General features: G+C 43.5%; 1 protein-coding gene across 3 annotated transcripts in view; it reads right to left on the bottom strand.

The window, feature by feature from the left end:
* Window positions 1-27,971, bottom strand: part of GPLD1 (glycosylphosphatidylinositol specific phospholipase D1) — an 83,635-nt gene that overhangs the window by 22,485 nt on the left and 33,179 nt on the right. For 2 of the 3 annotated variants that reach the window (XM_075826566.1, XM_075826568.1), the window contains 12 exons: window positions 27,510-27,617; window positions 22,037-22,064; window positions 21,791-21,930; window positions 19,600-19,665; window positions 16,699-16,831; window positions 15,196-15,329; window positions 10,319-10,505; window positions 9,591-9,701; window positions 5,894-5,968; window positions 5,611-5,767; window positions 5,316-5,457; window positions 3,254-3,344 (listed from right to left, as the gene is read on the bottom strand). In XM_075826566.1, coding sequence (XP_075682681.1) covers window positions 3,254-3,344; window positions 5,316-5,457; window positions 5,611-5,767; window positions 5,894-5,968; window positions 9,591-9,701; window positions 10,319-10,505; window positions 15,196-15,329; window positions 16,699-16,831; window positions 19,600-19,665; window positions 21,791-21,930; window positions 22,037-22,064; window positions 27,510-27,617 — 1,372 coding nt within the window. The remainder of the gene's footprint in view (window positions 1-3,253; window positions 3,345-5,315; window positions 5,458-5,610; window positions 5,768-5,893; window positions 5,969-9,590; window positions 9,702-10,318; window positions 10,506-15,195; window positions 15,330-16,698; window positions 16,832-19,599; window positions 19,666-21,790; window positions 21,931-22,036; window positions 22,065-27,509; window positions 27,618-27,971) is intronic. The other variant, XM_075826567.1, reaches the window with a different exon arrangement.

Below are 27,971 nucleotides of genomic sequence, written 5' to 3'. Positions count from 1 at the left end.
TGATGGCACTCCAGAATATTGAAACCAAATTTCTTCGTAGGGGCTACCCAACAATGTCTCTCAAACATCAAAGGTTGAAGGTGGAGCTTACACTTTTAAAGTCTAAAACACGAGGGTTATTGCCCGCCCGTATACCCTTTGTTAGTACCTTTGCTGAGAACAGTCATAGTATTAATAAAATTATATTAAAATATTGGCCCATGTTGAGACACAGTTTACCACACATTCCTGAGATTAAGAATAATCCGTTATTTTCATACCGTAGATCACCCAATTTACAGGATAGACTAGTACATTCTGACATAGGTCCTGGTAGAATTAATAGACAAACCTACTTTTCCAAAAGTAATACAGGTTGTTACCCTTGCCTCAACTGTATTAACTGTCCTCTGATACATGAAGGATCAAAATTTATTCATCCCCAGACCAAACGAGCATATGACATAAGGTTTTATTTAAATTGTATATCTGACCATGTTGTATACATGTTGGAGTGTCCTTATCACCTCCTGTATGTTGGAGAAACTTCCCTTGAATTTAAAATACGGTTAAATCAAGACCAGTATACCATCCGGAAAAAACTTTGGATCTCCCTGTATCTAAGCACTATACGGAAGCTGGACATACGGAAAGAGATATACAAGTTTATTTGATAGATCATGTACCTTTTCCACGTAGGGGAGGGAACCGTATTAAATTACTTAAATATAAAGAACTTCAGTGGCTAGAGAGATTACAAACATTAAAGCCCATTGGTCTCAATGTTGACTTTGTTACATATGGTGTAGTTTAGAGACTTGCTTGCCCACTGGGGGGATGCGATGGTCATATACCTTCTGTGTATATGAATTAGTGTAAAAATTGCGTAAACTATTTTTTTTTATCTTTTTCAGATCATTGATAAAGAATATATCAAGTACTTACCGTGTTTTGCCTTGGATTTATAGTTTTGGGGTGCAAAATTATGTCCATTTGTATTCTTTACCTTGTAAACTATATCAGATGCGCTTGTCTTCAAAAATATATATTTTACAATTATTTGCTACAAGGATGTGTTGGATAAACAAATTCTTTGAATCTTTGTGTCTAATTTTCAGATCAATGGGCTATTGCTTTTTGACAGTATACACACAGTGTGTTTGAACAGCGTTTTTTCTGCGTTTTTTCTGCATTTTCCTCTAAAGAAATATTAATCTTTTTTATTTTTCTCAAAAAGGCAAAACTAACATTAACTAATTAGATGATCATTACCTTTATATATAAAGTATTTTAACTATATAAATATACTTGGACTATTGAGTGTGTCATAGTACACCGAGTTAGAGTTTCCTTTACCAAAATGGCCACTGTTGGCCTCATAAACCTTACACGCATGCGCTGAATAGCGCTTTATATCTTATATTGTCAGTTATTTAGGTAGCCTTATATTCCAAATTTGATTATCTAGTAGGCTGTTAACATTCTGATATGGCTTTAACTAGGTAGTCAAATTTAATTTCGTTTGCGCTGTTCAAAACATTCAATTACGTCTGCACTGTTCAAAGTTATACAATAGTTATAAATTTTGACTCCAGCACAAAGATGGCCATGGCTGGCATCAAAGATGTTATGCGCATGCGCGAAATAGCTTTTCAGCTCCATAGATATTTGTCATAGATAAGCGACGCTCATTCTTTAAGGCGCCGGAAATGCGCTCGGACAAATGGACCCAAGGTAAGCACATGGCTAATGTTTTTCATTTACTGTGTATTGTCTGCACCTGTAAACATTTATTATTGTGTACACTAATCAGCACTTATATTGCTAAGTACATGGTGGTCCCAATTGTTGTGAGGATTACGATGTGCCTTTTGACACGTGTTTTTATACTCATATAATTTCTTTTAAAAATTATGACTGTATTTTGATCGATTTTTAGATTATATGTTAATCACTTGCTAATGAGGTAAATTGTCTGGTCTCCATATATTGCATATGTTTTTACACTGACTGTATGCTTGAAAAAGGCTCTATGTAAAGAGCCGAAACGTCGCACAAGGGCTAATAAAAAAGCAATTTTTTCACTACTATGTGGAGTAGAGTTCACTATAGACACGGCAGGGCAGCGGTGAGAAGGGGGGGGCCAAGTTTGTGGAACAGCCCAGGGCCTATGGTCTACTTAATCTGCCACTGCTCTCACCCACAAAGCTCTCCACAGTGCTGTACCTCATTACATCTCCTCCCTCATCTCTGTCTACCACCCTACCCGTGCTCTGCGTTCTGCCAACAACCTTCATAATCCGCACCTACTACTCCCGTCTCCAAGATTTCTCTCGTGCTGCACCAGACAATCAGATTAGTTCCGAACATTCACAGTTTTAAGCGTGCCCTGAAAACACATATTTTTAGACAGGCCTATCACTTTCCCTGATCGGACTCCTTTCCCTGGCCCCACTTTTACATCAGTGGTCAGTACCTGACCCCTTAATTCAGCAGTATCTCCCACACCCCTCACACCCTAATGCACTTCATGTCTGTTACACACAGATACTGACCGGCTCATGCAGCTTTATGTGTACTACCCCATATGTATAATAGGTGGCTGAACCACTGTACTTAACAAGCACTTTTTACATTTTGTGTCTCCCTTATTTTCTCATAGATTGTAAGCTCTTGCGAGCAGTGTCCTCACTCCTCTTGTTTGAATTGTTAATTCGTTTTGTCACTATGTAATGTCTGATATTGTCTGTATATTTTCCCTCTGAATTGTAAAGTGCTGCAGAATATGTTGCCGCTGAACAAATAAAGATTACTATGAGGCCGGATTTACATGAGCTAGTGCGTTTTGTGCGCGCAAAAAATGCTGCGTTTTGCGCGCGCAAAAGGCACTTAACAGCTCCGTGTGTCAGCTGCGTATGATGCGTGGCTGCGTGCTTTTCGCACAGCCGCCATCATTATGACACTCTGTTTGTATGCTTGTAAACAGAAAAGCACGTGGTGCTTTTCTGTTTACATTCATAGTTTTACTGCTGTTGCGTGAATTACGCGCGTCCAACGGAAGCGCTTCCGTGTGGTGCGCGTGATTTTCACGCACCCATTGACTTTAATGGGTGCGTGATGCGCAAGAAACGCAGAAATATAGGACATGTCGTGAGTTTTACGCAGCGGACTCACGCTGCGCAAAAATCACGGACTGTCTGCACGGCCCCATAGACTAACATAGGTCCGTGCAAAGCCTCGTGTAAATCCGCCATAATGCAGTAAAGGAACTTACTTCACTCCCATGCAAAATGAAAGATGTGTTTTTACTTGGTGGGTAGAATCCATAGGTTTTCCCTAAACTTTGTGGATTGTCACAGTAACGTCTGTAAAGAAAAAAAAATTATCCGTATAAAACCTATTGTCAAACACTCATTAAATTAAGGCAGAAAAAGGTAATTATATCCTAAAATGTAAACTGCTATCCCATCAACCATCAGTTATGGACTCTGTCTCTTGTATTATCAGTAGGATTAGACGGCTGCCTAACCGCATTTAAGCCTTGTTCACACAGTGCAGATTTGCTGCAGAGTTTGCATGTATTTTTTAAGCCAAAACCAGCAACGGAACTTAAACAGAAGAAATCTATAAGGGTATGTGCACACGATAACTGCATTTACGTCTGAAAACTCTGAGCTGTTTTCAGGAGAAAACAGCTCCGTAATTTCAGATGTAATTGCTCGTACTCGCGTTTTGTGGGGCGTCCATTACGGACGTAATTTGGAGCTGTTCTTCATTGGATTCAATGAAAAACGGCTCCAATTACGTCCCAAGAAGTGTCCTGCACTTCTTTGACGAGGCTGTTATTTTACAAGCCGTCTTTTGACAGCGACGCGTAAAATGACAGGTCGTCGGCACAGTACATCGGCAAACCCATTGAAATGAATGGGCAGATGTTTGCCGACGTATTGGAGCCGTGTTTTCAGGCGTAATTCGAGGCGTAAAACGCCTCCATTACGCCTGAAAATAGGTCTTGTGAACCCAGCCTAAAGGAAGGCATTATAGGTCTGTTCTCCTGGATCAGATTCTAGTCCGATTCTAGTTCTGCTGCAGATCCGCACTGTGTGAACAAGACTTTATGAAAGCCTATGAGTGGGACTTAGGCTGGATTCACACGAGCGTGGCGTTTTGCGCGCGCAAAAACCACTTGACAGCTCTGTGTGTCATCAGTGTATTATGCGCGGCTGCGTGATTTTCGCGCAGCTGCCATCATAGAGATGAGGCTAGTCGACATCAGTAAATAGTCACTGTCCAGGGTGCTGAAAGAGTTAACTGATCGGCAGTTAACTCTTTCAGCACCCTGGACAGTGAATTCCAATCACAATATCGAGCAACCTGTTAAAAAAAAAAAAAAAAAAGCTGTTCGTACTTACCGAGAACTTCCCTCCCGGCCGTTGCCTTGGTGACACGTCCCTCTCTTGACATCCGGCCCCACCTCCCTGGATGACGCGGCAGTCCATGTGACCGCTGCAGCCTGTGCTTGGCCTGTGATTGGCTGGAGCTGTCACTTGGACTGAATTGTCATCCCGGGAGGTCAGACTGGAGGAAGAAGCCGGGAGTTATCGGTAAGTCAGAACTTCTTTTTTTTTAACACGTTCATGTATATTGTGATCGGAAGTCACTGTCCAGGGTGCTGAAACAGTTTAACTCTTTCAGCACCCTGGACAGTGACTATGTCCTGACGTCGCGTACCCGAATTTTTTTTGCCGGGTTCGGTCAAAACGAGTTCGGCCGAACCCGGTGAAGTTCGGTTCGGTTGTCCGGGTTCGCTCATCTCAAAGACACTCCGTTTGGATGTTTGTAAACAGAAAAGCACGTGGTGCTTTTCTGTTTACATTCAGAGTTTGACAGCTCTTGTGCGAATCACGCAGTTCGCACGGAAGTGCTTCCGTGCGGCATGCGTGGTTTTCACGCTTCCATTGACTTCAATGGGTGCGTGATGCGCGAAAAACGCCGAAAGAACGGACATGTCGTGACTTTTTTTCAGCGGACTCACGCTGAGGAAAAATCACGGACATGTCAGCACGGCCCCATAGACAAATATAGGTCCGTGCAACGCGTGTGCAAATCACGCGCGTTGCACGGACGTTTTTCCCGTTCGTCTGAATAAAGCCTAAGAGTGTATTGTGCTGTATACTTACCACACTCCATGTAGAGTTCCATACTCATTTTCGCATGTACTGATACATTTCTAGAATGTTGTAATTATATATTCGCTTCAATTTCTATAGGAATATAAACTGGTATGGCCAATAATGCTACATGTGGGTTGTTCAGAACAGACATTAAAGAAATACCTCTTGCATGAACTCCAGGTGGGACTTCCAATCACTAGCAATGTTTTACTCTTCTGCTTATGGCTATGAATGGAATAACCAAACCAGGCATAGTCATGTTCCCCAGAAATACTCCAGTCAGCTTCTTCCACATATAAATTGCCTTGGGAAAAACACACACAAGTCACATTACCACTCTATAAAGTAAGCTCAGCTCTGCACCCCAATATAAACTATTGCCAAGCATGTCAGGCCTTGATGTCATATATAAAAATGTATTATAAGTGTGCATTGAATTAAAAATGATGTCAATCACCTTTTGTGAGTCTTGTACGACTTGCATAAAATGCAGCCACCAAACCTCTCTGCTTTCCGCCACCAGGTGCATAAGGTGAACCGACTACTAGGTCTGGCCTCTTGTCTCTATTCACATCAGCAGAGTGTAGGGTCCATCCAAAGTTACAGTATGAAAACTGCAATGTACATAAAATATAGTTTAGTTACTAATAACTAGATGGGACTGTAGATATACAATATTATCATCCACGGAATTATTCCAATTCAGTGTTGTAATGGTTTCATTTTTAAGGATTACTTACTTTGCATTTTATGGTGATATTTGGTAGAGGTAAAAACCCTTTGTCCTTTGACCCATAGTATACATATACAGAACCCTAGAAATCAAGTAATGTTTAGGTGATTCAATTCAGCATAATGTATTCACATGAATTACTGTCTACAAAACTTAACAAAACATGTTGAGGAAAAATAAAGAAATAACCGAAATAAGCCCACAGTATAAGCCTTTATCTTCTCCATGCTTCGGTCAAGTTTTTAGAGAATTTATGTAATGTGAGGTACTTTACAGATTTTTCTGCAAAACGTAATCAATTGTAGTTCCGTAATATGGCTAAGCTCTGTGTGCCTCTGATTTTATACTTTTTATTTATTTTATTTTTCATTTTTATTTCATATTCTATGAGATTACTGAAGAAATAAATCTTGGCCTACTAGATTACCTACTATATAACGGAGATAATCCCCCTAGAGCATTACTTCCAGGGAAGAATATGGTGCTTCATGGAGGCACACCGAGGGACCATGGGCACATCATACAGACCTGTAGGGACTCTGTGATGCGGTACAGGGTCTGTACACGTGGGTGTGCGAGAATGTACCCATAGGCGTACTTTAAGATGTCTATTATGCATGTAATATAAATTTAAATTAATAACTGTAAGTCTGACACACTTATATTTACATTAGGATGATCTACCATAACATTTACTGACATAAACAATTTTCTAGGGTTGTTGGCTTGAAGATAAGGGTTTTGTCTCAGAAATATAAGTAGAGCGTTAGAAAATACAAGCAAAGCGCATCATAGGGCAATATGAATGAAAAGAAGGATGAGGCTGATGCCAGAGAACAATAGCTTGGCTGCTCACCTTGCTGGGCTGTGTGAAGCCACAATAACCCTAGTGAGTGTGTCAGGATTGGTGCTGCATCTCCAAGGTATCGCTTTCTGGTATCGTCAGGGCACACTCCAGCAAAGAGGCAGCAGCAGAGAAAATGAGACAGGAAATACCTGGACATCACTTCCCATCGAGGAGAATGGCAGAAGTAGTCACGTTTAAGACAGTAAATGGATACGTTTCTGTTCACATCTGCATCGAATTCTCCATTTGCAAATACCGTCTTTTTTTTTTTTTTTCTGTCAAAGCGACGGGCACCTCGGAGGAACCTGACAGTCCCCATTATAGCATAACACCTACTAAGATAGTTGGGCTAATACATGCATATAGCAACTCAAGTGACCTGTGTGATATACGAATATGAACACCTATATAAGAAATCACACATGAACCATTATTAGCGAAATAGACAATATTTTATTGAAAGACGAAATTGTTAAAAATAAGTACATTGGCAGTAACATTACCCATAGAAAAAGGATCCCCACATAGGTCGGGTCCCACAGCCATAACTCCCAACGATCCCGGATCCGGCGGGACTGTCCCGGTTTCTCACCGCTGTCCCGCCGTCCCGGGCGGTCTGTAAATGTCCTGCTGGGCGCTGCATCAGAACAGCTGATCGCTGCTGACTGCAGCAGCGATCAGAAGAAGGCAGGAGTCTTACGGCGGTGTTCCCACTGGGATCGATGCTGGCCCGTGAGTGGACCAGTCCAGTCACCTGACCTGTCATCTGACCTCACCGGTCAGGTGACTGGACTGGTTCACTCCCGGACCGGCATCGACACCAGTGAGAACGCCGCTGCAAGACTCCTGCCTTCTTCTGACGGTGAGTGATGGGGCTATTCACACGACCAATTTTTTGACGGCCCGGGAAACCTGGCCATCAAAAAATGGGACATGTCCTATTTTCAGCCGTTTACCCAGCCGCCCGACTCCCATAGAAGTCTATGGGGCCGGGTAATACATGGCCATCACCGGATGTGTCCCGAGTGACGGCCGTGTCTTCCATCGCTCTCTCTCCTCCTCCTCCTCCTCACAGTGCATAGTTCATGTGAGAAGGAGGAGGGTCTTTTTCTGCTCCCTGTAGGAATCTGAATCCCCGATCCCCTGTGGCTGGGGATTCCTCTCCAGGAGAAGTCAGTGACTACACTGTTCATATATGGACATTGAAGTCAGTGACTTCTCCTGGAAGGGGGTGGGAATGGGTGCAACCTACAAGGGGCTGTGTGGCATTACCTACAGGGGGCTGGGTGGCATTACCTGCAGGGGGCTGGGTGGCATTACCTACAGGAGGCTGGGTGGCATTACCTACAGGGGGCTGTGTGGCATTACCTACCAGGGGGGCTGTGGCATTATCTACAGGGGGCTGTGTGTGGCAACAAATTTAAATGAAATTCATCCGATTTTAAAATGGACAGGGAAAAAAACGGATGCAAAACGGGTCAAAATCGACCGTTAAAAACGGCAACACAGCCCGGAAGAGAATCGGAACGGATGCAAAACGGCCGGGAAAAATGGCCCAAAACTGCCGGTTTTATCGGCCGACACTCGGACCGTGTCATGTGAATAAAGCCTATCTCTAACGCTCTCCGCTCTGGCGGCAATGTGGCACCTACAGGGGGACTGTGTGTGGCGCTATCTACAGGAGTGCTGTGTGTGGCGCTATCTACAGGAGGCTGTGTGTGGAGCTATCTACAGGGGGCTGTGTGTGGCATTATCTACAGGGGGGCTGTGTCTGGCACTATGTACAGGGGGGCTGTGTGTGGAGCGATCTACAGGGGGGCCCTGTAGGATGATTTTTCCATTGACCGGTAGCAGAGTTACGAGTTACACAACTGGAAAAAAAAATCCCCATCTTGTAACTCTGCTATCTGTCAATTGAAAAGTCATTTACCACAGGGTCTCCCTCTTGACTTTCATTGTTCTCAGCCTTTTGGTTTGTCCTGCAGCTGCTGCCGTGATGAGCAAATGTTATACCCAAGATAGGAAAAGTAACGTAAAGAAGACATAACCTGATTCATAATATCTGTGATATCCAGACAGTCCAGAGATCCGCAGTGAGAATGTGTGCGTGTTATTTGCAGAAGGATCTGGCTGTGATTTGATGTGTTGATGCGGGATATTGGGTGTGGTTAGGGGGCGTGGCTTAAAAATGTCCCTCTTTTCCAAATTCAAAAGTTGGGAGGTATGCCACAGCCTCTATAGTAAAGTGCAAATAGTGCATGCAATGGACCATAGTTCTGGTCTGTATGCCTCCTAATTGTACCTTTCTGCTGTCTGTTTTTTATATTACTTTGCTTTGGATGGTTTCTATCTATATTCATAATATTACTTATGTACCAGTCTTTGTATGCACTATTTGCACTTTACCATAGAGGCTCTGGGACCCAACCTATGTGGGGATCCTTTTTCTATGGGTAATGTTACTGCCAATGTACTTAATTTTAACGATTTTGTCTTTCAATAAAATATTGTCTATTTTGCTAATAATGGTTCATGTGTGATTTCTTATATAGGTGTTCAGTCCCCATTATAGGTCAATGGGGTCCTTTGGGTGCTGCTGGTGTCCATTGTGCAATGGATCCATCGCAGCGTTGTAACTTCTGTTATTTATGTAAGCAAATGTGAACAGAACCGTAATCATTCTTTGACATGCTGTCATTCTCCACTCCGGGTATTTTTTCTCCTCTATTGCCTCAGAAATGTCAGTGTTTTGGCTTCTTTCATGTTCAATTTGCAGTCTATGGGGATAAAAGCTAAATCTAATCTCTGTACTATAGTCTCATTATCTTATAATACTGTATATACCATATATACTCACTGTATATGTAAGTTGGCTAGACCCAACAGATGGAGCTCCCACAGCCAGATCTAATTGTCCATCAAGATTGAAGTCCAACACTGCCACAGAAGAGCCAAATCTGCCAGCAGACTGTAGAATAAAATTAAATACATTACCTTCTACAATAGAAAAGTTTTACTACATATGCTCATCAATGATAAACTTAGTTTTATGCCTAGGGTATATAAATGTATACTTATTATAGCCATCTATATGGGTGGCCATAAGAAAGTAATCCAACCCTTTGTATGACTGGTCAATGTTATAAATTATAAATTCAGCACCAAAATGTAGGAATCCAACAAATATATAGATATTTATTTATGCTTAAACATATATATCATATTGTGGTGTATATGAAATATAGACAACCCCTTACATTGCTATAGGGTTTGCAGAGAGGGAAGTCCTTGCTGAGGTTGGCACCAACTTTTTCCCTATGGCCAATGCAAAACTATGCATGCCAGGAAGCAAGCCATTTGGATGCTGGTCAACCTATTATTTGTTCCCTGCCACACTGAAAACCTACTGAGTCATGGCAGGGGGAAGGTGGAAAGAAAATAAGCGATGGCCACCCCTGTGCCAGGATAGAGGGAACTGGTTGTATAAGATTTTGGAGATGTTGACATTAGAATACATAGCCATAGAGTAAGTTAGGTACATATCCAAGATCTAATTATCACATAAGATATTCTACATCTTATCACCTCAAAGCCTCTCAGCAATACATCCGCATTTGTATCTAAGTCCATGTTATCAGAAGGAATTCCTGAATCGTTACTGTAGACGATATACACACAGCCGACCTGAACATGGCCCAGAGTGCTGCAGCCTGGGGCTCCAATAACTAAATCCTCCCAGCCATCGTTGTTAAGATCACCTGTGGTGACTGACCTGTGAAAAAAGCATTATGTTAGGGTGTATTCACACATGAAGGTTATGATCAGGTTTTCTGATGCAGTTTTTGAAGGCAAAACCAGGAGTGGATTCAAATAAGAGGAAAAGCCGTTTCTGTCCTTTACTCTTTTTATGCCTTTATGATATTTTAAAAAACCTGAATAAAAGCTGCTTGTGTAAATACACCCAAAGGCTCTTTTTCAGATACCAATTTTAGAAAAACAAAATTCAGGCTATAAGGTGTCCACAAATAAGTGAATTAGTAGTAGAGAAGATACTAGATTCCAATTCACTATAAGGACTCAAATATAATGATCTTTTCTCTTGGCTCAAATACCCACAAAATCTCCCTCAGACCGGAAAAGGAAAAACTAAATTGGGTATGATCCAACAAATACCCTAAATGACATATATAAAGTACAGTTACGTTTACCGCTCAGACGGTGCTGGTAACAGTCCAATATCATTATGGACACTCTCTCCCTGGATTGTGGATTGTCCACTGCATTTTTCTGGGAGAGAGTGTCCATACTGAATGATATTGGACTGTTACCAGCACCGTCTGAGCGGTAAACTTAACTGTACTTTATATCACTATAAGGACTGTTGGCAATCATCTTCCCCCACATTTACCAACATACCCATTAATGATCTTCTCTATTCTTATACATAACACTAACAGACATTTTAACTATTGTATGTATTGTATGGACCGCTTAAACGTCTACAGAGTTTTAAACATTTTTGGTGTTTTTATTTTAGAAGTCACTATAAGGGTATGTTCACACAGAGCGGATACGTTGCGTAAAAATACACAGCATTGGTGTACTTGTTTGCCCTTCATCCTGTTTGCAACATTTTAAATAAAACAAATTAAAAAAATTAATACATAATTCCGACCGAAAAACTGCACAAAGTTGTGATGCAGTTTTTTTGGCCGGAATGTCCACTGCGGAAAACAGCAGGTTTAAAAAAAAAAAGAAGCTTATACTTACCTATAGTCATGCGACGTGCAGCTTGGCCTCCTGGGATCCCGGTTCATCCAATGTGACCCCTGCAGCCTGTGATTGGCTGCAGCAGTCACGTGGGATGAAACGTTATCCCAGGAGGCCAGCCTAGACAGAGAAGCTTAGATATCTGGGTAAGTATAAGCTTTTTTTTATGTCTGCAATTTTTACGGCACAGCTTTTTCGCTGCAAAAAAATCGCAATTCCTGCTATTTATTATGGGTTTTCCCAATGGGGAAAACCCGCAACAAAAAAGCATTGATTCCGAAGCATAAATTGAAATGCTGCGGATTTAAAAAAAATGTACCGCAGGTCAATTTCTAATCGTTTTTTTCTGTGCATTTTATACGCAGCGTGTGGATGAGATTTATTGAAATCTCATCCACTCTGCTGCTACTTTATTACGACCTCGGATTTTCTGCAATAAAATACGTTGTGGAAAATCTTCAGTGTTTTTACACTATTATGTATACTCTATAAGAAACAACTTAAAATATTAAAAATAAAAATATAAATACCTATCACGAAATGTGAAGACATATATAATATACCCACAACTGGATAAATAATGTACAGCACACAATTTGTACCATAGAAATGTTCAAAAACTTTATTGAAATACACATAACAACAATTGGCCATCAAAAAAATATATATAAAATCAATGATACAAGCAATTAAAGACTAGCGTGGAGATACAGCAAGGACATATATAAATAACATGCTAATAAACATAAACATCATGTGATGTGGTACGGTACAATGATCTCAATTCAAGCCCAAATGGGTATACCATAAGCAATATGAAATAGAGCAAGTAAGCCAAATCATATATACCCAAAACAGCTATAACCTCAGTTTAGAAGTGTAGCAGTGAGCAACACATTATCACTGCTTTAGCAGATATAGCGGAGAGTCAGAGAATAATAAGAGCCCTAAAGACCATTACCAACCTGTGGACTGCATGATATGTCCTAAGTATAAGTGTATGACCACCCTAGACGCCCCCTTAAAATATTGCAGTTTTCATACTGGCCAGAATCTACTCACAATCAGTGGTGGATCCCCATAGGTCAATTAAGGGCGGCCGCCCACAATCCACATCTTAGTTTTGTCACGTTTTTGCCGAAAATAGTGGCAAAAACCGCAACAAAATTGAAGGCCCCTGAATACAATTGACATCACTGGCAAGGCAATTCGCCTTTTTTTTTTAATGCAGGTGGTGCGATGACGTCGGAGCGATAACGTCATTGCGCCGCTTGCGTCGTTCCACTAGATGCAGCCAGCTCAGAAGAGACCAGGCCTTCATCATCGGAGAAGAGGACAGTGCTGGAATGGGGACAGGTAAGTGTGCCACTAACTACAAGGGGGTGGCGCTTATATAGGGGGGCTGTGTGGCGCTTTGTTCAAGGGGGGTGCTATCTACAGGGGGGCTCTATTTGGCGTTATCTACAATGGGGTGTGAGTGGCACTGTCTAACGGGGTGTGCGTGGTACTATCTAACTGGGGGCTGTGTGGTGCTATCTATTGGGAGCGTGTGTGGCACTATTTACAGGGGGCTGTGTGTGATGCTATCTACAGAGGCTGTGTGTGACACTATCAACAGGGGGGGTGTGGTGGTATCTGCAGGTGGTGGTGGCGCTATCTACAGGGGGCGGTGTGTGGAACTATCTACAGAGGGCTGTGTATGGCGCTACCTGCAGGGGGCTGTGTGTGGCGTTATCTATAGGGGGCTATGTGGCACTATCTACAGGGGTGTGTGTGTTGTGCTTTCTATATGGGGGTGTGTGTGATGCTATCTATAGGGACTCTGTGGTGCACTACCTACAGAGGTCCGTGTGGCCCTATCTACAGGGGGCTGTGTGTGGCGCTATCTACAGGGGGCTGTGTGTGGCGCTATCTACAGCGGCTGTTTGTGGCGCTATCTACAGGGGCTGGCGCCATCTACGAGGGGGGGGGGTGTGATGCTATCTACAGGGTTTGTGTGGTGCTATCTATAGGGGCTGTGTGTGTGGCACTATCTACAGGGGTTTTATAATAAAATACAATTAATGTTTGGCACTATTTTATTCAGGTGCACAGTGTATGGTGCTATTATATTTAGAGGCAGAGTGTGTGGCACTATGAGAATTGTATCATCGTTTATAGGTGTGGAAAAGTGAGTAGCAAATTCTGCAGAAATGGGTCTTGGCTGGGAGAAGTCGTCGTGAAGTCTGGACTGGGTGCAGAAGAAAAAGGGGGAAAAAATACTAGAATCTGAGAGGTCGTCACCTGTGAGTCACAGGATTTATAGAGAATCTGTCACCTCTCCGGACATGTTTTAGGAAATCCATGTATTTCAGATATCTTAGTGCAGTCCAAGACTGATAGACAAATGTGTGTTACCATTCCCCTTGCAGGAGGACGTGTCACTGCACAGTGTGATACTGTCAGCGATGGTTTGAGACTGTCAGTATGTAGGGACACAGCCCTTTGACAAGGGGAATCGTAAGAACCATTTGTTAATGCTTGCACAAAAAGGTAGTGTTAACAATAGTTACGGTGCGGCAGCGGTGGAGAAGTTAGGCCCAAATTTGGATAACAGCCCATGGCCTATAATCTACTTAATCTGCCGCTGCTCACAATAAACCTACACTTTCCGCCACTTTTATGCTAGTGCTGTGTACACTAGGGGTAGTAGTCATCTCATTATTGTCACAGGCAGGATAATAATAAAATGTAACTGTTAAGGATCTGCCAGGCACAGCTTCTGTATCCACGCCCATAGGTAATCAGTCTGCACCTGCTTCTATGTCTGTGAGACTGACTCCATCTTCCACCACTCAGGATGGCAGGCTTAGGAGTGGGAGAGCCTATCACAGCCTGGCCAGACGGAGCTAGCTCCCGCCCTCTGTCTATTTATACCTGCCTTTCCTGTTCCTCCTTGCTTGTGATTCTTCTCTGTTGGTTTCCTGGCCCTGCTGCAGCTTCTTGAACTACTTGTCCCTGCTTCGTATTGACCCTGGCTTACTGACTACTCTTCTGCTCTGCGTTTGGTACCTCGTACACTCCTGGTTTGACTCGGCTTGTTCACTACTCTCCTGCTCTGCGTTTGGCACCTCGTACTCTCCTGGTTTGACTCGGCTCGTTTACTACTCTTGTTGCTCACGGTGTTGCCGTGGGCAACTGCCCCGTTTCCCTTTGTTCTGTGTTTCCTTGTCTGGTTGTCTGTCGTGCACTTATTGAGTGTAGGGACCGTCGCCCAGTTGTACCTCGTCGCCTAGGGCGGGTCGTTGCAAGTAGGCAGGGACTGAGTGGCGGGTAGATTAGGGCTCACTTGTCTGTTTCCCTATCCCTGTCATTACAGTAACACCTCTATTAGGTAACACCTCTACAATAGGTGATAGACATGGGTCACCTCTTTCTCCCCCTCTCTGCAGTGACTTCTGCCCTTGTCACAGAGCATGCTCAGAACACTTTCCCATTTGTACTTGCTGTAAACCAAATATCCGGAACTGCTGTTGCAGGAACCCCTCTTAAGCATGTAAAGATAATTTTAACTAGTAAAATTGATGTATGTATAAAAAAGTTTATAAATTCCCTTGAACGTATAAAAGTTTATTAACAGCCTGGTTGAGGGGCATAATTTGTATTGTCATTCAATATGATGTCCTGAAAGAAAGTGAATCATTTACACTTACCATCCAAGTCTGGCATATGGTGAGTTCACAAAGTAGGTGGCTGAAGGTGTGTTAATATGGTTTGAATACTGGAATTGAAAGATTTTTTTCATATTGAGAGCTTGGGTGGCACTGGCTATCAGCTGCATTGAGCTCTGAAATGGTGACATGATAATACCTGGTATTAATTTCTATTGTATAGTTCATTTTTTTTTTTAAAGCCATAAGGGTATGTTCACGCGGCTTAGCAAAATACGTCTGAAAATACGGAGCTGTTTTCAGGCGAAAACAGCTCCTGATTTTCAGTTGTTTTTGTAGCAACTCGCGTTTTTCGCGGCGTATTTTATGGACGTTATTGGAGCTGTTTTTCAATGGTGTCAATGAAAAACGGCTCCAAAAACGTCCCAAGAAGTGACATGCACTTCTTTTTCGCGGGCGTCTTTTTAAGCGCCGTAATTTGACAGCGACGCATAAAATTACACCTCATTTGAACAGAACACCGTAAAACCCATTGAAAGCAATGGGCAGTTGTTTGTAGGCGTAATGGAGCCGTTTTTACAGGCGTAATTCGAGGCGTAAAACGCCCGATTTACGTCTGAAAACAGTGCGTGTAAACATACCCTAATACATACAATTGTTAGAAAGGCCAAGAAAGATTGACATATGATAATTTCTATGTTTTTGGACCAGTGAGAAATTTACATCAAAAGGTTTCACAAAGCATTAACTTTTTAACTAGATTAATGAATAATATTGTGATAAACATTATATGACAGGACACAAAACATCAAAGTTACCCACAATGTACCTAGAAAGAACTTTCCAACGTTTCCATTTTTGTGTCGTTTAATAACTAATAAGAGCCAGAGTTTGTAATATGACCATACGTAAAACTGCACATCATAGATTCGAGTTAAATTTTTGGGCTTTTCTAATAATTTTCATACATACACCAAACTTCTTGTCATTAAAGTCTATGCCAACCTTCGCAACCTATTCTTTTTAATGCACCTAAAATAAAAAATAAAACTACTTTTTGTCGTTTTAAGTCTGCAGCTCTTATGCAGACCTATGCACCTCCATGGTAACAAACTACTAATAAACACTGTTTAGTCTGATCCTGTAATCGCATTCTCTACTATCTGTCCGCTACTTTTTGCAAACCGACTGAATGTATATTAGTAAGATGGAAGGAGCAGACGGAAAGGAGTATGACTACAGGATCAGCTACACAGTGTGTTTGTTTGGTTGCTACCATATACTCCTTGGAAACTTCTGCTGCTCATCACCAAGAAGAGACTGAGACATTTGGTGGGTACGAAAGCCCAGAAGGCATCTGCTGTAAATTTGCAGTTGTGCAGCGGGGTTGTCTGTGGATTACTATCTAAAGGAGGTAAGGTCCTCTAATAGAGTATATTGCAAAGAGGATTCTATTAGAACATATTACAATTTAGTTGTATCTGGAGGTACACTTTAAAACTAGGGTAGTCTCAACAGCTGGAAATAGAGCGTAATAACGTTTACCTCCGCCCACTGATTTATTTGGTAATAGACTCCGGATTCTGTTGAGATTATATCCGCCCCCAATGGATTTATAGATGATGATGAATTAAAGTCTCCGTAGAATTCACTGTTCTGTAGTCGTTTTTTTCCTGGTCTATAAAGAAGTAAAAGAATAAAAACATTTAGGCAAAAAGGATAAACTTACTTTAGTGAAGCCAGTAGCACTCTATGCCTTATATTAGTCAAATACGTTGTTTCTCAATGTAAATAAAGAATTGCAGAAATATACAAATACTCAAGTATATCAATTACTTCCTAATTTTTAAACAAAAAGATAAAACTTACCGTTACATTGCATTTGTGCACTAGGCGTAGCCTGATTCACACAAATCATGCCTGACCCACCCCAGTTGCAGCGATATTTTTATTAGGACAAGCTCTGACCGCTTTCTTTTCTTCTGTAGCTGATGTCTGTTCCTTGCTCCTTGTGTTTAGGGACAGTCCACATTAAGTTTTGATACACTTGCCAATGATCTTCCACAACTTGCGGTATATATTCTTGGTATACCACTCCGGGGGCTGAGCAATAAGGTGCATTATCTATTGTATTCTGCTAAGGACCTTGCATTCCTGAGTTCCGTAACTTGCCTATGGTTATTACCATGTCCCTGATCTAAGATGATCCTTCTCCAGGTCCCTTTCCTGTATGTTTCTGGCCCTGACTGGTACTTAACCAAACTGTTTGTCTGGTCCTAAATTGTGGTTCTGACTGTCCTCTGATATTCTTTTTGGCTTTGTCTCTGGGAACTGATCCTGGTGACACCCTCTGGTACCATTCCTGGTCTACTTCTTAGAGTTGCCTACTGTCTGCGTTCCTGATTCTGACTGTTCTGAGATCATGATCTTCCTGTGCCTATAGCAAGGGCCATCAACTGGTGGCATTCCTCATCATAGGGGTAGACTCCAGTCTCATGATAGTCCACACCAATCAAAATAAGTCCAGGAGGTCCATATACAGTGAAGGAAATAAGTATTTGATCCCTTGCTGATTTTGTAAGTTTGCCCACTGTCAAAGACATGAACAGTCTAGATTTTTTAGGCTAGGTTAATTTTACCAGTGAGAGATAGATTATATAAAAAAAAGAAAAGAAAATCACATTGTCAAAATTATATATATTTATTTGCATTGTGCACAGAGAAATAAGTATTTGATCCCGTACCAACCATTAAGAGTTCACCCTCCTCCAGACCAGTTACATGCTCCAAATCAACTTGGTGCATGCATTAAAGATAGCTGTCTTAAATGGTCACCTGTATAAAAGACTCCTGTCCACAGACTCAATTAATCAGTCTGACTCTAACCTCTACAACATGGGCAAGACCAAAGAGCTTTCTAAGGATGTCAGGGACAAGATCATAGACCTGCTTAAGGCTGGAATGGGCTACAAAACCTTAAGTAAGACGCTGGGTGAGAAGGAGACAACTGTTGGTGCAATAGTAAGAAAATGGAAGACATACAAAATGACTGTCAATCGACATCGATCTTGGGCTCCATGCAAAATCTCACCTCGTGGGGTATCCTTGATCCTGAGGAAGGTGAGAGCTCAGCCGAAAACTACACGGGGGAACTTGTTAATGATCTCAAGGCAGCTGGGACCACAGTCACCAAGAAAACCATTGGTAACACATTACGCCGTAATGGATTAAAATCCTGCAGTGCCCGCAAGGTCCCCCTGCTCAAGAAGGCACATGTACAGGCCCGTCTGAAGTTTGCAAATGAACATCTGGATGATTCTGGGAGTGATTGGGAGAAGGTGCTGTGGTCAGATGAGACTAAAATTGAGCTCTTTGGCATTAACTCAACTCGCCGTGTTTGGAGGAAGAGAAATGCTGCCTATGACCCAAAGAACACCGTCCCCACTGTCAAGCATGGAGGTGGAAACATTATGTTTTGGGGGTGTTTCTCTGCTAAGGGCACAGGACTACTTCACCGCATCAATGGGAGAATGGATGGAGCCATGTACCGTCAAATCCTGAGTGACAACCTCCTTCCCTCCACCGGGACATTAAAAATGTCTCGTGGCTGGGTCTTCCAGCACGCCAATGACCCGAAACATACAGCCAAGGCAACAAAGGAGTGGCTCAAAAAGAAGCACATTAAGGTCATGGAGTGGCCTAGCCAGTCTCCAGACCTTAATCCCATCGAAAACTTATGGAGGGAGCTGAAGATCCGAGTTGTCAAGCGACAGCCTCGAAATCTTAATGATTTACTGATGATCTGCAAAGAGGAGTGGGCCAAAATTCCATCTAACATGTGTGCAAACCTCATCATCAACTACAAAAAACGTCTGACTGCTGTGCTTGCCATCAAGGGTTTTGCCACCAAGTATTAAGTCTTGTTTGCCAAAGGGATCAAATACTTATTTCTCTGTGCACAATGCAAATAAATATATATAATTTTGACAATGTGATTTTCTTTTTTTTTTTTATATATAATCTATCTCTCATTGGTAAAATTAACCTAGCCTAAAAATTCTAGACTGTTCATGTATTTGACAGTGGGCAAACTTACAAAATCAGCAAGGGATCAAATACTTATTTCCTTCACTGTATGTGAACGATAACACTAGATCTGTAAACTCTAGAGGACTTCCAAGGCTTTTAAATAAAACACAACTAGGGCTCCAGACTTCATTCAAAGCAAAGTAAAAAAAGTCAATATTATCTCTAGATGCTACTGTTGCCCTTTCTTTTCTTCATTATAGAACAGTACATGTAATAGAAACCCTCTAGTGTAGCCACCTGATCAGTGCGCAGCCTCATAGTGACAAGAGACTGCACATAATATATTCATGCTTTTTTTTATCTGAGTTTTATATGAAATAGATGTTTGGATGCAGTGATATTAAGCTCTCTACTTACAGATTGTAGTCTCTCTTGTGTACTTTGCAATTTATGAAGATAGGATTTTCAGGCATGTAGCAGTCACTAAATAAAATACAGAAAACCATGATTTACGAGATCCAGTCTTTATGCTTTGATCTCCTTGAATATCTATATTTAATGCTATATCACAATGATGAAAATGAATTAACCAAGTCTTATTAAATATACAAGAAAACATACAGTGAAGGAAATAAGTATTTGATCCCTTGCTGATTTTGTAAGTTTGCCCACTGTCAAAGACAGGAACAGTCTAGAAATTTTAGGCTAGGTTAATTTTACCAGTGAGAGATAGATTATATATATAAAAAAAAAAAAAAATCACATAGTCAAAATTATATATATTTATTTGCATTGTGCACAGAGAAATAAGTATTTGATCCACTACCAACCATTAAGAGTTCAGCCTCCTCCAGACCAGTTACACTCTCCAAATCAACTTGGTGCCTGCATTAAAGACAGCTGTCTTAAATGGTCACCTGTATAAAAGACTCCTGTCCACAGACTCAATTAATCAGTCTGACTCTAACCTCTACAACATGGGCAAGACCAAAGAGCTTTCTAAGGATGTCAGGGACAAGATCATAGACCTGCACAAGGCTGGAATGGGCTACAAAACCATAAGTAAGATGCTGGGTGAGAAGGAGACAACTGTTGGTGCAATAGTAAGAAAATGGAAGACATACAAAATGACTGTCAATCGACATCGATCTGGGGCTCCATGCAAAATCTCACCTCGTGGGGTATCCTTTATCCTGAGGAAGGTGAGAGCTCAGCCGAAAACTACACGGGGGGAACTTGTTAATGATCTCAAGGCAGCTGGGACCACAGTCACCAACAAAACCATTGGTAACACATTACGCCGTAATGGATTAAAATCCTGCAGTGCCCGCAAGGTCCCCCTGCTCAAGAAGGCACATGTACAGGCCCGTCTGAAGTTTGCAAATGAACATCTGGATGAGTCTGGGAGTGATTGGGAGAAGGTGCTGTGGTCAGATGAGACTAAAATTGAGCTCTTTGGCATTAGCTCAACTCGCCGTGTTTGGAGGAAGAGAAATGCTGCCTATGACCCAAAGAACACCGTCCCCACAGTCAAGCATGGCGGTAGAAACATTATGTTTTGGGGGTGTTTCTCTGCTAAGGGGACAGGACTACTTCACCGCATCAATAGGAGAATGGATGGAGCCATGTACCGTCAAATCCTGAGTGACAACCTCCTTCCCTCCACCAGGACATTAAAAATGTCTCGTGGCTGGGTCTTCCAGCACGACAATGACCCGAAACATACAGCCAAGGCAACAAAGGAGTGGCTCAAAAAGAAGCACATTAAGGTCATGGAGTGGCCTAGCCAGTCTCCAGACCTTAATCCCATCGAAAACTTATGGAGGGAGCTGAAGATCCGAGTTGCCAAGCGACAGCCTCGAAATCTTAATGATTTACAGATGATCTGCAAAGAGGAGTGGGCCAAAATTCCATCTAACATGTGTGCAAACCTCATCATCAACTACAAAAAACGTCTGACTGCTGTGCTTGCCAACAAGGGTTTTGCCACCAAGTATTAAGTCTTGTTTGCCAAAGGGATCAAATACTTATTTCTCTGTGCACAATGCAAATAAATATATATAATTTTGACAATGTGATTTTCTGTTTTTTTTTAAATATAATCTATCTCTCACTGGTAAAATTAACCTAGCCTAAAAATTCTAGACTGTTCATGTCTTTGACAGTGGGCAAACTTACAAAATCAGCAAGGGATCAAATACTTATTTCCTTCACTGTATATCATTTAAGGAGTATTCCATACATGAACATTAATCACCTATCCATGTGATAGCTGGTATATCTTAGATTGGTGTGGTCCGACCGGCGGAACACTTATAAATACTAGAATAATTGACCCAAGTCCCTTGTCCCTCCCGCCAGTATATCTATGGTGGGGAAGTGTGGTGGCAAAGAATGCTCGGTGACGCTCCATTCAACAAAATAGCTAAGTGAGTGCACTTGGCTGTTTACAATGCTCCCATAGAGTTGTATAGAGCAGCAGTGCGGTCAACCAAATTAACATTTATCACCTATCCCATCAAAATGTTCTTGGCTGGAATACCCCCTTAAGATTTTGTTTCAACCTGAATTAACCAAGAAATAACGTAATATAAAATGTATGACACACCTTGTACCATTTTCTAATAGGAAGCTCATTACATGAAATATGTTTGTCGACCAAGAAGCCATGTCATCTACACCACCAAGAAAATATTCATGGAATCTCTCCACCAGGAAGGGTGATTTTAAAGCATATGTGGAGTAAAGCTGATAAACAGGTAAAAATAATACAATTATTAACCAAGTTCTCTTAGATTGTAATATATATATTTTTTTCTTGTTAAAATTCGAAAATTTGGATAACTGTATGTACCTTGGAAGCAGCCATATATTCCCCATATCTGAAAAATTGAAATGATAACCTATTAAAAAATTATTGTTCATTTACATATATATGTATTTGTAATGACCGGGGGGTAGGGAAACGGACAAATGAGCCCCAATCCACCCGCCACTCTGTCCCCGCCCACCTGCAACGACCCGCCCTAGGCGACGGGGCACAACTGGGCGGCGGTCCCCGCACCCAGCAAGTGCACGACAAACACGACAAACATACAACGGAACACAAGCAAGGGAAAGGGGCAGTTGTCCCCAGCAACACCGCGAGCAACCAGAGTGGTGAACGAGCCGAGTCAAGCCAGGAGTGCGCGAGGCACCAAACGAAGAGCAGAAGAGTAGCCAGCAAGCCAGGGTCTGTATGGAGCAGGAACAAAATAGAAGGAGCTGTAGCTGGGCCAGGAAACCACACGAAAAAGAATAACAAGCAAGGAGGAACAGGAAATGCAGGTATAAATAGACAGAGGGCGGGAGCTAGCTGAGTCTGGCCAGGCTGCGATAGGCTCTCCCACTCCTAAGCCTGCCAGCCTGAGTGGTGGAAGCTGGAGTCAGTCTCACGGATGTAGATTCAGGTGCTGACTGATTAATTAAGGGAGTTAACCCCGAAGCTGTGCCTGGCAGATCCTTTACAGTACCCCCCCCCTTTTATGAGGGGCCACCGGACCCTTTCTAAGTGGACCTGGCTTACTGGGGAAACGCAGGTGGAACCTCCTGACCAATACCCCAGCGTGAACATCCCGGGCGGGTACCCAAGTCCTCTCCTCGGGCCCGTAACCTCTCCAATGGACCAGGTACTGGAGGGAGCCTTGGACCATCTTGCTGTCCACAATCCTGGCCACCTCGAATTCCACCCCCTCAGGGGTGAGGACGGGAACAGGAGGTCTCCTCCAGGGAGCCAAGGACGGGGAGCAGCGTTTAAGGAGGGAGGCATGAAACACGTCGTGTATACGAAAAGACGGGGGTAACTCCAGCCGGAAGGAGACAGGATTGAGGACCTCAATGACCTTATACGGCCCAATAAACCGGGGAGCAAACTTCTTGGACGGAACCTTGAGACGCAAGTTCCTAGACGACAACCACACCAGATCCCTGACCATAAACAGGGGGTTAGCAGAACGTTTTCTATCAGCCTGAGTTTTTTGTACGCTCTGGGACGCCTCTAGGTTCTTCTGAACCTGGGCCCAGACAGTGCACAGTTCCCGATGAACGACCTCTACCTCGGGACTGTTGGAACTACCAGGTGAAACGGAGGAGAACAGTGGATTAAACCCAAAATTACAGAAAAAGGGAGAGACCCCTGACGAGTTACTGACCCGGTTATTAAGGGAAAATTCGGCGAGGGGAATGAATGAGACCCAATCATATTGACAGTCAGAGACAAAACACCTTAAGTATTGTTCTAGAGATTGATTAGTCCACTCCGTTTGACCATTGGTTTCAGGATGGAAGGCAGAGGAGAAGGACAGATCAATCCCCAACTTCATACAGAAGGCTCTCCAAAACAATGAAACAAATTGTACCCCTCTGTCCGAAACAATATTGACAGGGACCCCATGGAGACGCAGGATGTGTTTGACAAACAAGGTAGCCAACGTCTTGGCGTTGGGTAGTTTCTTGAGGGGCACAAAGTGGCACATCTTACTGAAGCGGTCTACCACCACCCACACCACCGACTTGCCTTGGGATGGAGGCAAATCGGTGATAAAATCCATGGAGATATGAGTCCAAGGTCTCTGGGGAATGGGCAACGAACGCAGTAAGCCCGCTGGTCGGGACCTGGGAGTCTTGGACCTAGCACAAACCTCACAAGCGGCGACGTAGGCAACCCAGGCCACCAATAATTTCTGGTAATGAGGTGTATGGTACCCAGGATGCCTGGATGACCAGATAGTGTGGAGTCATGATTTTCCCTAAGTACCCTTAGCCGGAATTGCAGGGGAACAAACAGCTTGTTCTCAGGAAGGTTCCCGGGAGCTGAACCTTGAGCAGCAGCAATTTCAGAGACTAAATCAGAATCGATCGAGGAAATGATTATACCTGGAGGCAAAATACAAGCAGGATCTTCCTCCGAAGGAGGGCTGGCCATGAAGCTACGCGACAGTGCATCAGCCTTAATATTTTTAGACCCAGCCCTATAGGTAACCAAAAAATTGAATCTGGTAAAAAATAATGCCCATCGAGCTTGTCTCGGGTTTAGCCTCCGGGCAGATTCTAGGAAAACCAGATTCTTGTGGTCGGTAAGGACCGTTACCTGGTGTCTAGCCCCCTCCAGGAAGTGGCGCCCCTCTTCAAATGCCCATTTAATGGCTAAGAGTTCGCGATTGCCAATATCATAGTTACTCTCAGTTGGCGAAAACTTCCTGGAGAAGTAGGCACAGGGGCGGAGATGGGTGAGGGACCTGGTACCCTGGGACAAGACAGCCCCCACTCCCACCTCAGATGCGTCAACTTCCACGATAAATGGCTCCATTTGGTTGGGCTGAACCAGCACCGGGGCCGAGATAAAGCACTTCTTAAGGACCTCAAAAGCCTGGACAGCCTCAGGAGGCCAGTGGAGGAGATCAGCACCTTTGCGAGTGAGGTCCGTAAGAGGCTTAGCGATGACCGAGAAGTTAGCAATAAATCTCCTGTAATAATTAGCGAACCCCAAAAAACACTGTAACGCCTTCAGGGAGGCAGGTTGGACCCATTCTGCCACAGCCTGAACCTTGGCGGGGTCCATGCGGAATTCATGAGGAGTGAGGATTTGACCCAAAAATGGTATCTCCTGTACCCCAAACACACATTTTTCGGTTTTGGCAAACAGTTTGTTTTCCCAAAGGACCTGGAGCACCTTCCTGACATGCTCAATGTGGGAGGACCAGTCCTTGGAAAACACCAGTATGTCATCAAGGTACACTACAAGAAATATCCCCAGGTAATTTCTCAAAATCTCATTTATGAAATTCTGGAAGACCGCAGGGGCATTACACAACCCAAAGGGCATGACGAGGTATTCGAAATGGCCTTCGGTCGTGTTAAACGCAGTCTTCCACTCATCCCCCTCTTTGATGCGAATAAGGTTATACGCCCCCCGTAGATCCAATTTAGAGAACCATTGGGCCCCCTGAACCTGATTAAAGAGATCAGGAATCAAAGGAAGGGGATACTGGTTCCTTACCGTGACCTTATTCAGGCTACGGTAGTCAATGCATGGCCTAAGACCACCATCCTTCTTCCCCACGAAGAAGAAGCCAGCACCTACCGGAGAAGAAGAGGGATGAATGTAACCCTTGGCCAGGGATTCCTGGATATACTCTCTCATGGCTTCACGTTCGGGACAAGAAAGATTAAATATCCTACCCTTAGGAAGCTTAGCTCCTGGTACCAATTCGATAGCGCAATCGTATTCTCTATGAGGAGGTAACACTTCGGAGGCCTCCCTAGAGAAAACATCAGCGAAGTCCTGAACAAACTCGGGTAGCGTATTCGCCTCCTCAGGGGGAGAAATAGAATTAACAGAAAAACATGACGTACAACATTCATTACCCCATTTGGTTAGCTCCCCAGTATTCCAGTCAAACGTGGGATTATGCAACTGCAACCAGGGAAGGCCTAGAACCAAATCGTACGATAATCCCTGCATCAACAGTACAGAACATTGCTCCAAATGCATGGAGCCAACAAGGAGTTCAAAAACAGGGGTATGCTGTGTAAAATAACCATTAGCAAGAGGAGTGGAGTCGATACCCACTACCGGGACAAGTTTAGGCAAATCAATCAGAGGCATAGCAAGAGACATAGCAAATTCCACAGACATAATATTAGTAGAGGACCCTGAATCCACGAAGGCAGTGCCGGTAGCAGACCTACCACCAAAAGAGACCTGAAAGGGAAGCAAGATCTTAGTACGTTTCCTATTTACTGGAAATACCTGTGCGCCCAAGTGACCTCCCCGATGATCACTTAGGCGCGGAAGTTCTCTGACTGCATTCTTACACTTAGGACAGTTGTTCACTTGATGCTTGTCATCCCCACAGTAGAAGCAGAGACCATTCTTCCTGCGGAATTCTCTACGTTGTTGGGGGGACACTGAGGCCCCGAGTTGCATAGGTATCTCTGAGTCTTTCCTGGAGGAACGAAGCAACGGAACTTCGGGAGGCATCATGGGGGAGTCGGAGGAGAAAACACATAAACGTTCATGTTGTCGTTCCCTGAGACGTCGGTCAAGTCGTACCGCTAAAGCCATAGCCTGGTCTAGGGAGTCAGAAGAGGGATAGCTAACTAGCAGGTCTTTCAGGGCATTCGACAGACCCAACCTAAACTGGCACCTTAAGGCAGGGTCATTCCACCGAGAAGCTACGCACCACTTCCTAAAGTCAGAGCAATACTCCTCAACAGGTCTCTTACCCTGACGTAAGGTCACCAGCTGACTCTCGGCAAAGGCAGTCCTGTCAGTCTCGTCATAAATAAGTCCGAGAGCAGAAAAGAAACAATCAACGGAGGAAAGTTCAGGGGCGTCAGGAGCCAAGGAGAAGGCCCATTTTTGGGGCCCTTCCTGGAGCCGGGACATAATTATACCCACCCGCTGGCTCTCAGAACCTGAGGAATGAGGCTTTAAACGAAAGTAAAGCCTACAACTCTCCCGAAAGGAGAGAAAAGCCCTCCGGTCCCCTGAGAACCGGTCGGGCAACTTGAAGTGGGGTTCAAGAGGTGCGGTGAGGGGAACTACCAAGGTAGCATCAGGCTGGTTGACCCTCTGAGCCAGGGCCTGGACCTGTAGGGAGAGACCCTGCATTTGCTGAGCCAGGGTCTCACGGGGGTCCATAGTGGTGTCAGGGACCAGGGTAGACTAGGTATGGGCTTGTTATTATGTAATGACCGGGGGGTAGGGAAACGGACAAGTGAGCCCCAATCCACCCGCCACTCTGTCCCCGCCCACCTGCAACGACCCGCCCTAGGCGACGGGGCACAACTGGGCGGCGGTCCCCGCACCCAGCAAGTGCACGACAAACACGACAAACATACAAGGAAACACAAGCAAGGGAAAGGGGCAGTTGCCCACAGCAACACCGCGAGCAACCAGAGCGGCGAACGGGCCGAGTCAAGCCAGGAGTGCGCGAGGCACCAAACGAAGAGCAGAAGAGTAGCCAGCAAGCCAGGGTCTGTATCGAGCAGGAACAAAATAGAAGGAGCTGTAGCTGGGCCAGGAAACCACACGAAAAAGAATAACAAGCAAGGAGGAACAGGAAATGCAGGTATAAATAGACAGAGGGCGGGAGCTAGCTGAGTCTGGCCAGGCTGCGATAGGCTCTCCCACTCCTAAGCCTGCCAGCCTGAGTGGTGGAAGCTGGAGTCAGTCTCAGGGATGTAGATTCAGGTGCTGACTGATTAATTAAGGGAGTTAACCCCGAAGCTGTGCCTGGCAGATCCTTTACAGTATTACTGCAAATATAATATTTAATACTCACAGTTCAACAAAAAGTATGTATGTGCAGTCAGCGATCACACTCTCTGTTATTACTGTCTTGTTATAAAGCTCCTGATATATGTTTAAAAGGTCCTTCACGGGTATATACCTACAGAAGAGCAAAAGAGGATGAGTCATGTCTGTGTGTCACACATTAATGCAACAAACAAACAATATGAGCAACATTTTAGATGCATGAAGCATTGAGATTGGCTTTATAAGCATAATAACAACCTATAAACCAATATTTTGACAACTAAATTCTACAAGGCAAAATTTGACAAAATCCTTCTATTTCTCTGCAGGCAGCTGGGCAGACAGGCTCTACTGGAGGCTTATGGCAAGGTGATTTCTCTGTTGAGCTCTTGGAATTTCTTTGCATGCCTTACATCCACTGATGGTTGGTTTTGTCGGTTACAGTGCTAGTCATCTGAACAAGCGTGTTGGTACAGAGGCCTTTAAT

Source organism: Rhinoderma darwinii, chromosome 5 (genome assembly GCF_050947455.1).
Source record: "Rhinoderma darwinii isolate aRhiDar2 chromosome 5, aRhiDar2.hap1, whole genome shotgun sequence".
Classification (NCBI taxonomy): Eukaryota; Metazoa; Chordata; class Amphibia; order Anura; family Rhinodermatidae; genus Rhinoderma; species Rhinoderma darwinii.
This window is presented reverse-complemented; position numbering and strand designations above follow the sequence as displayed.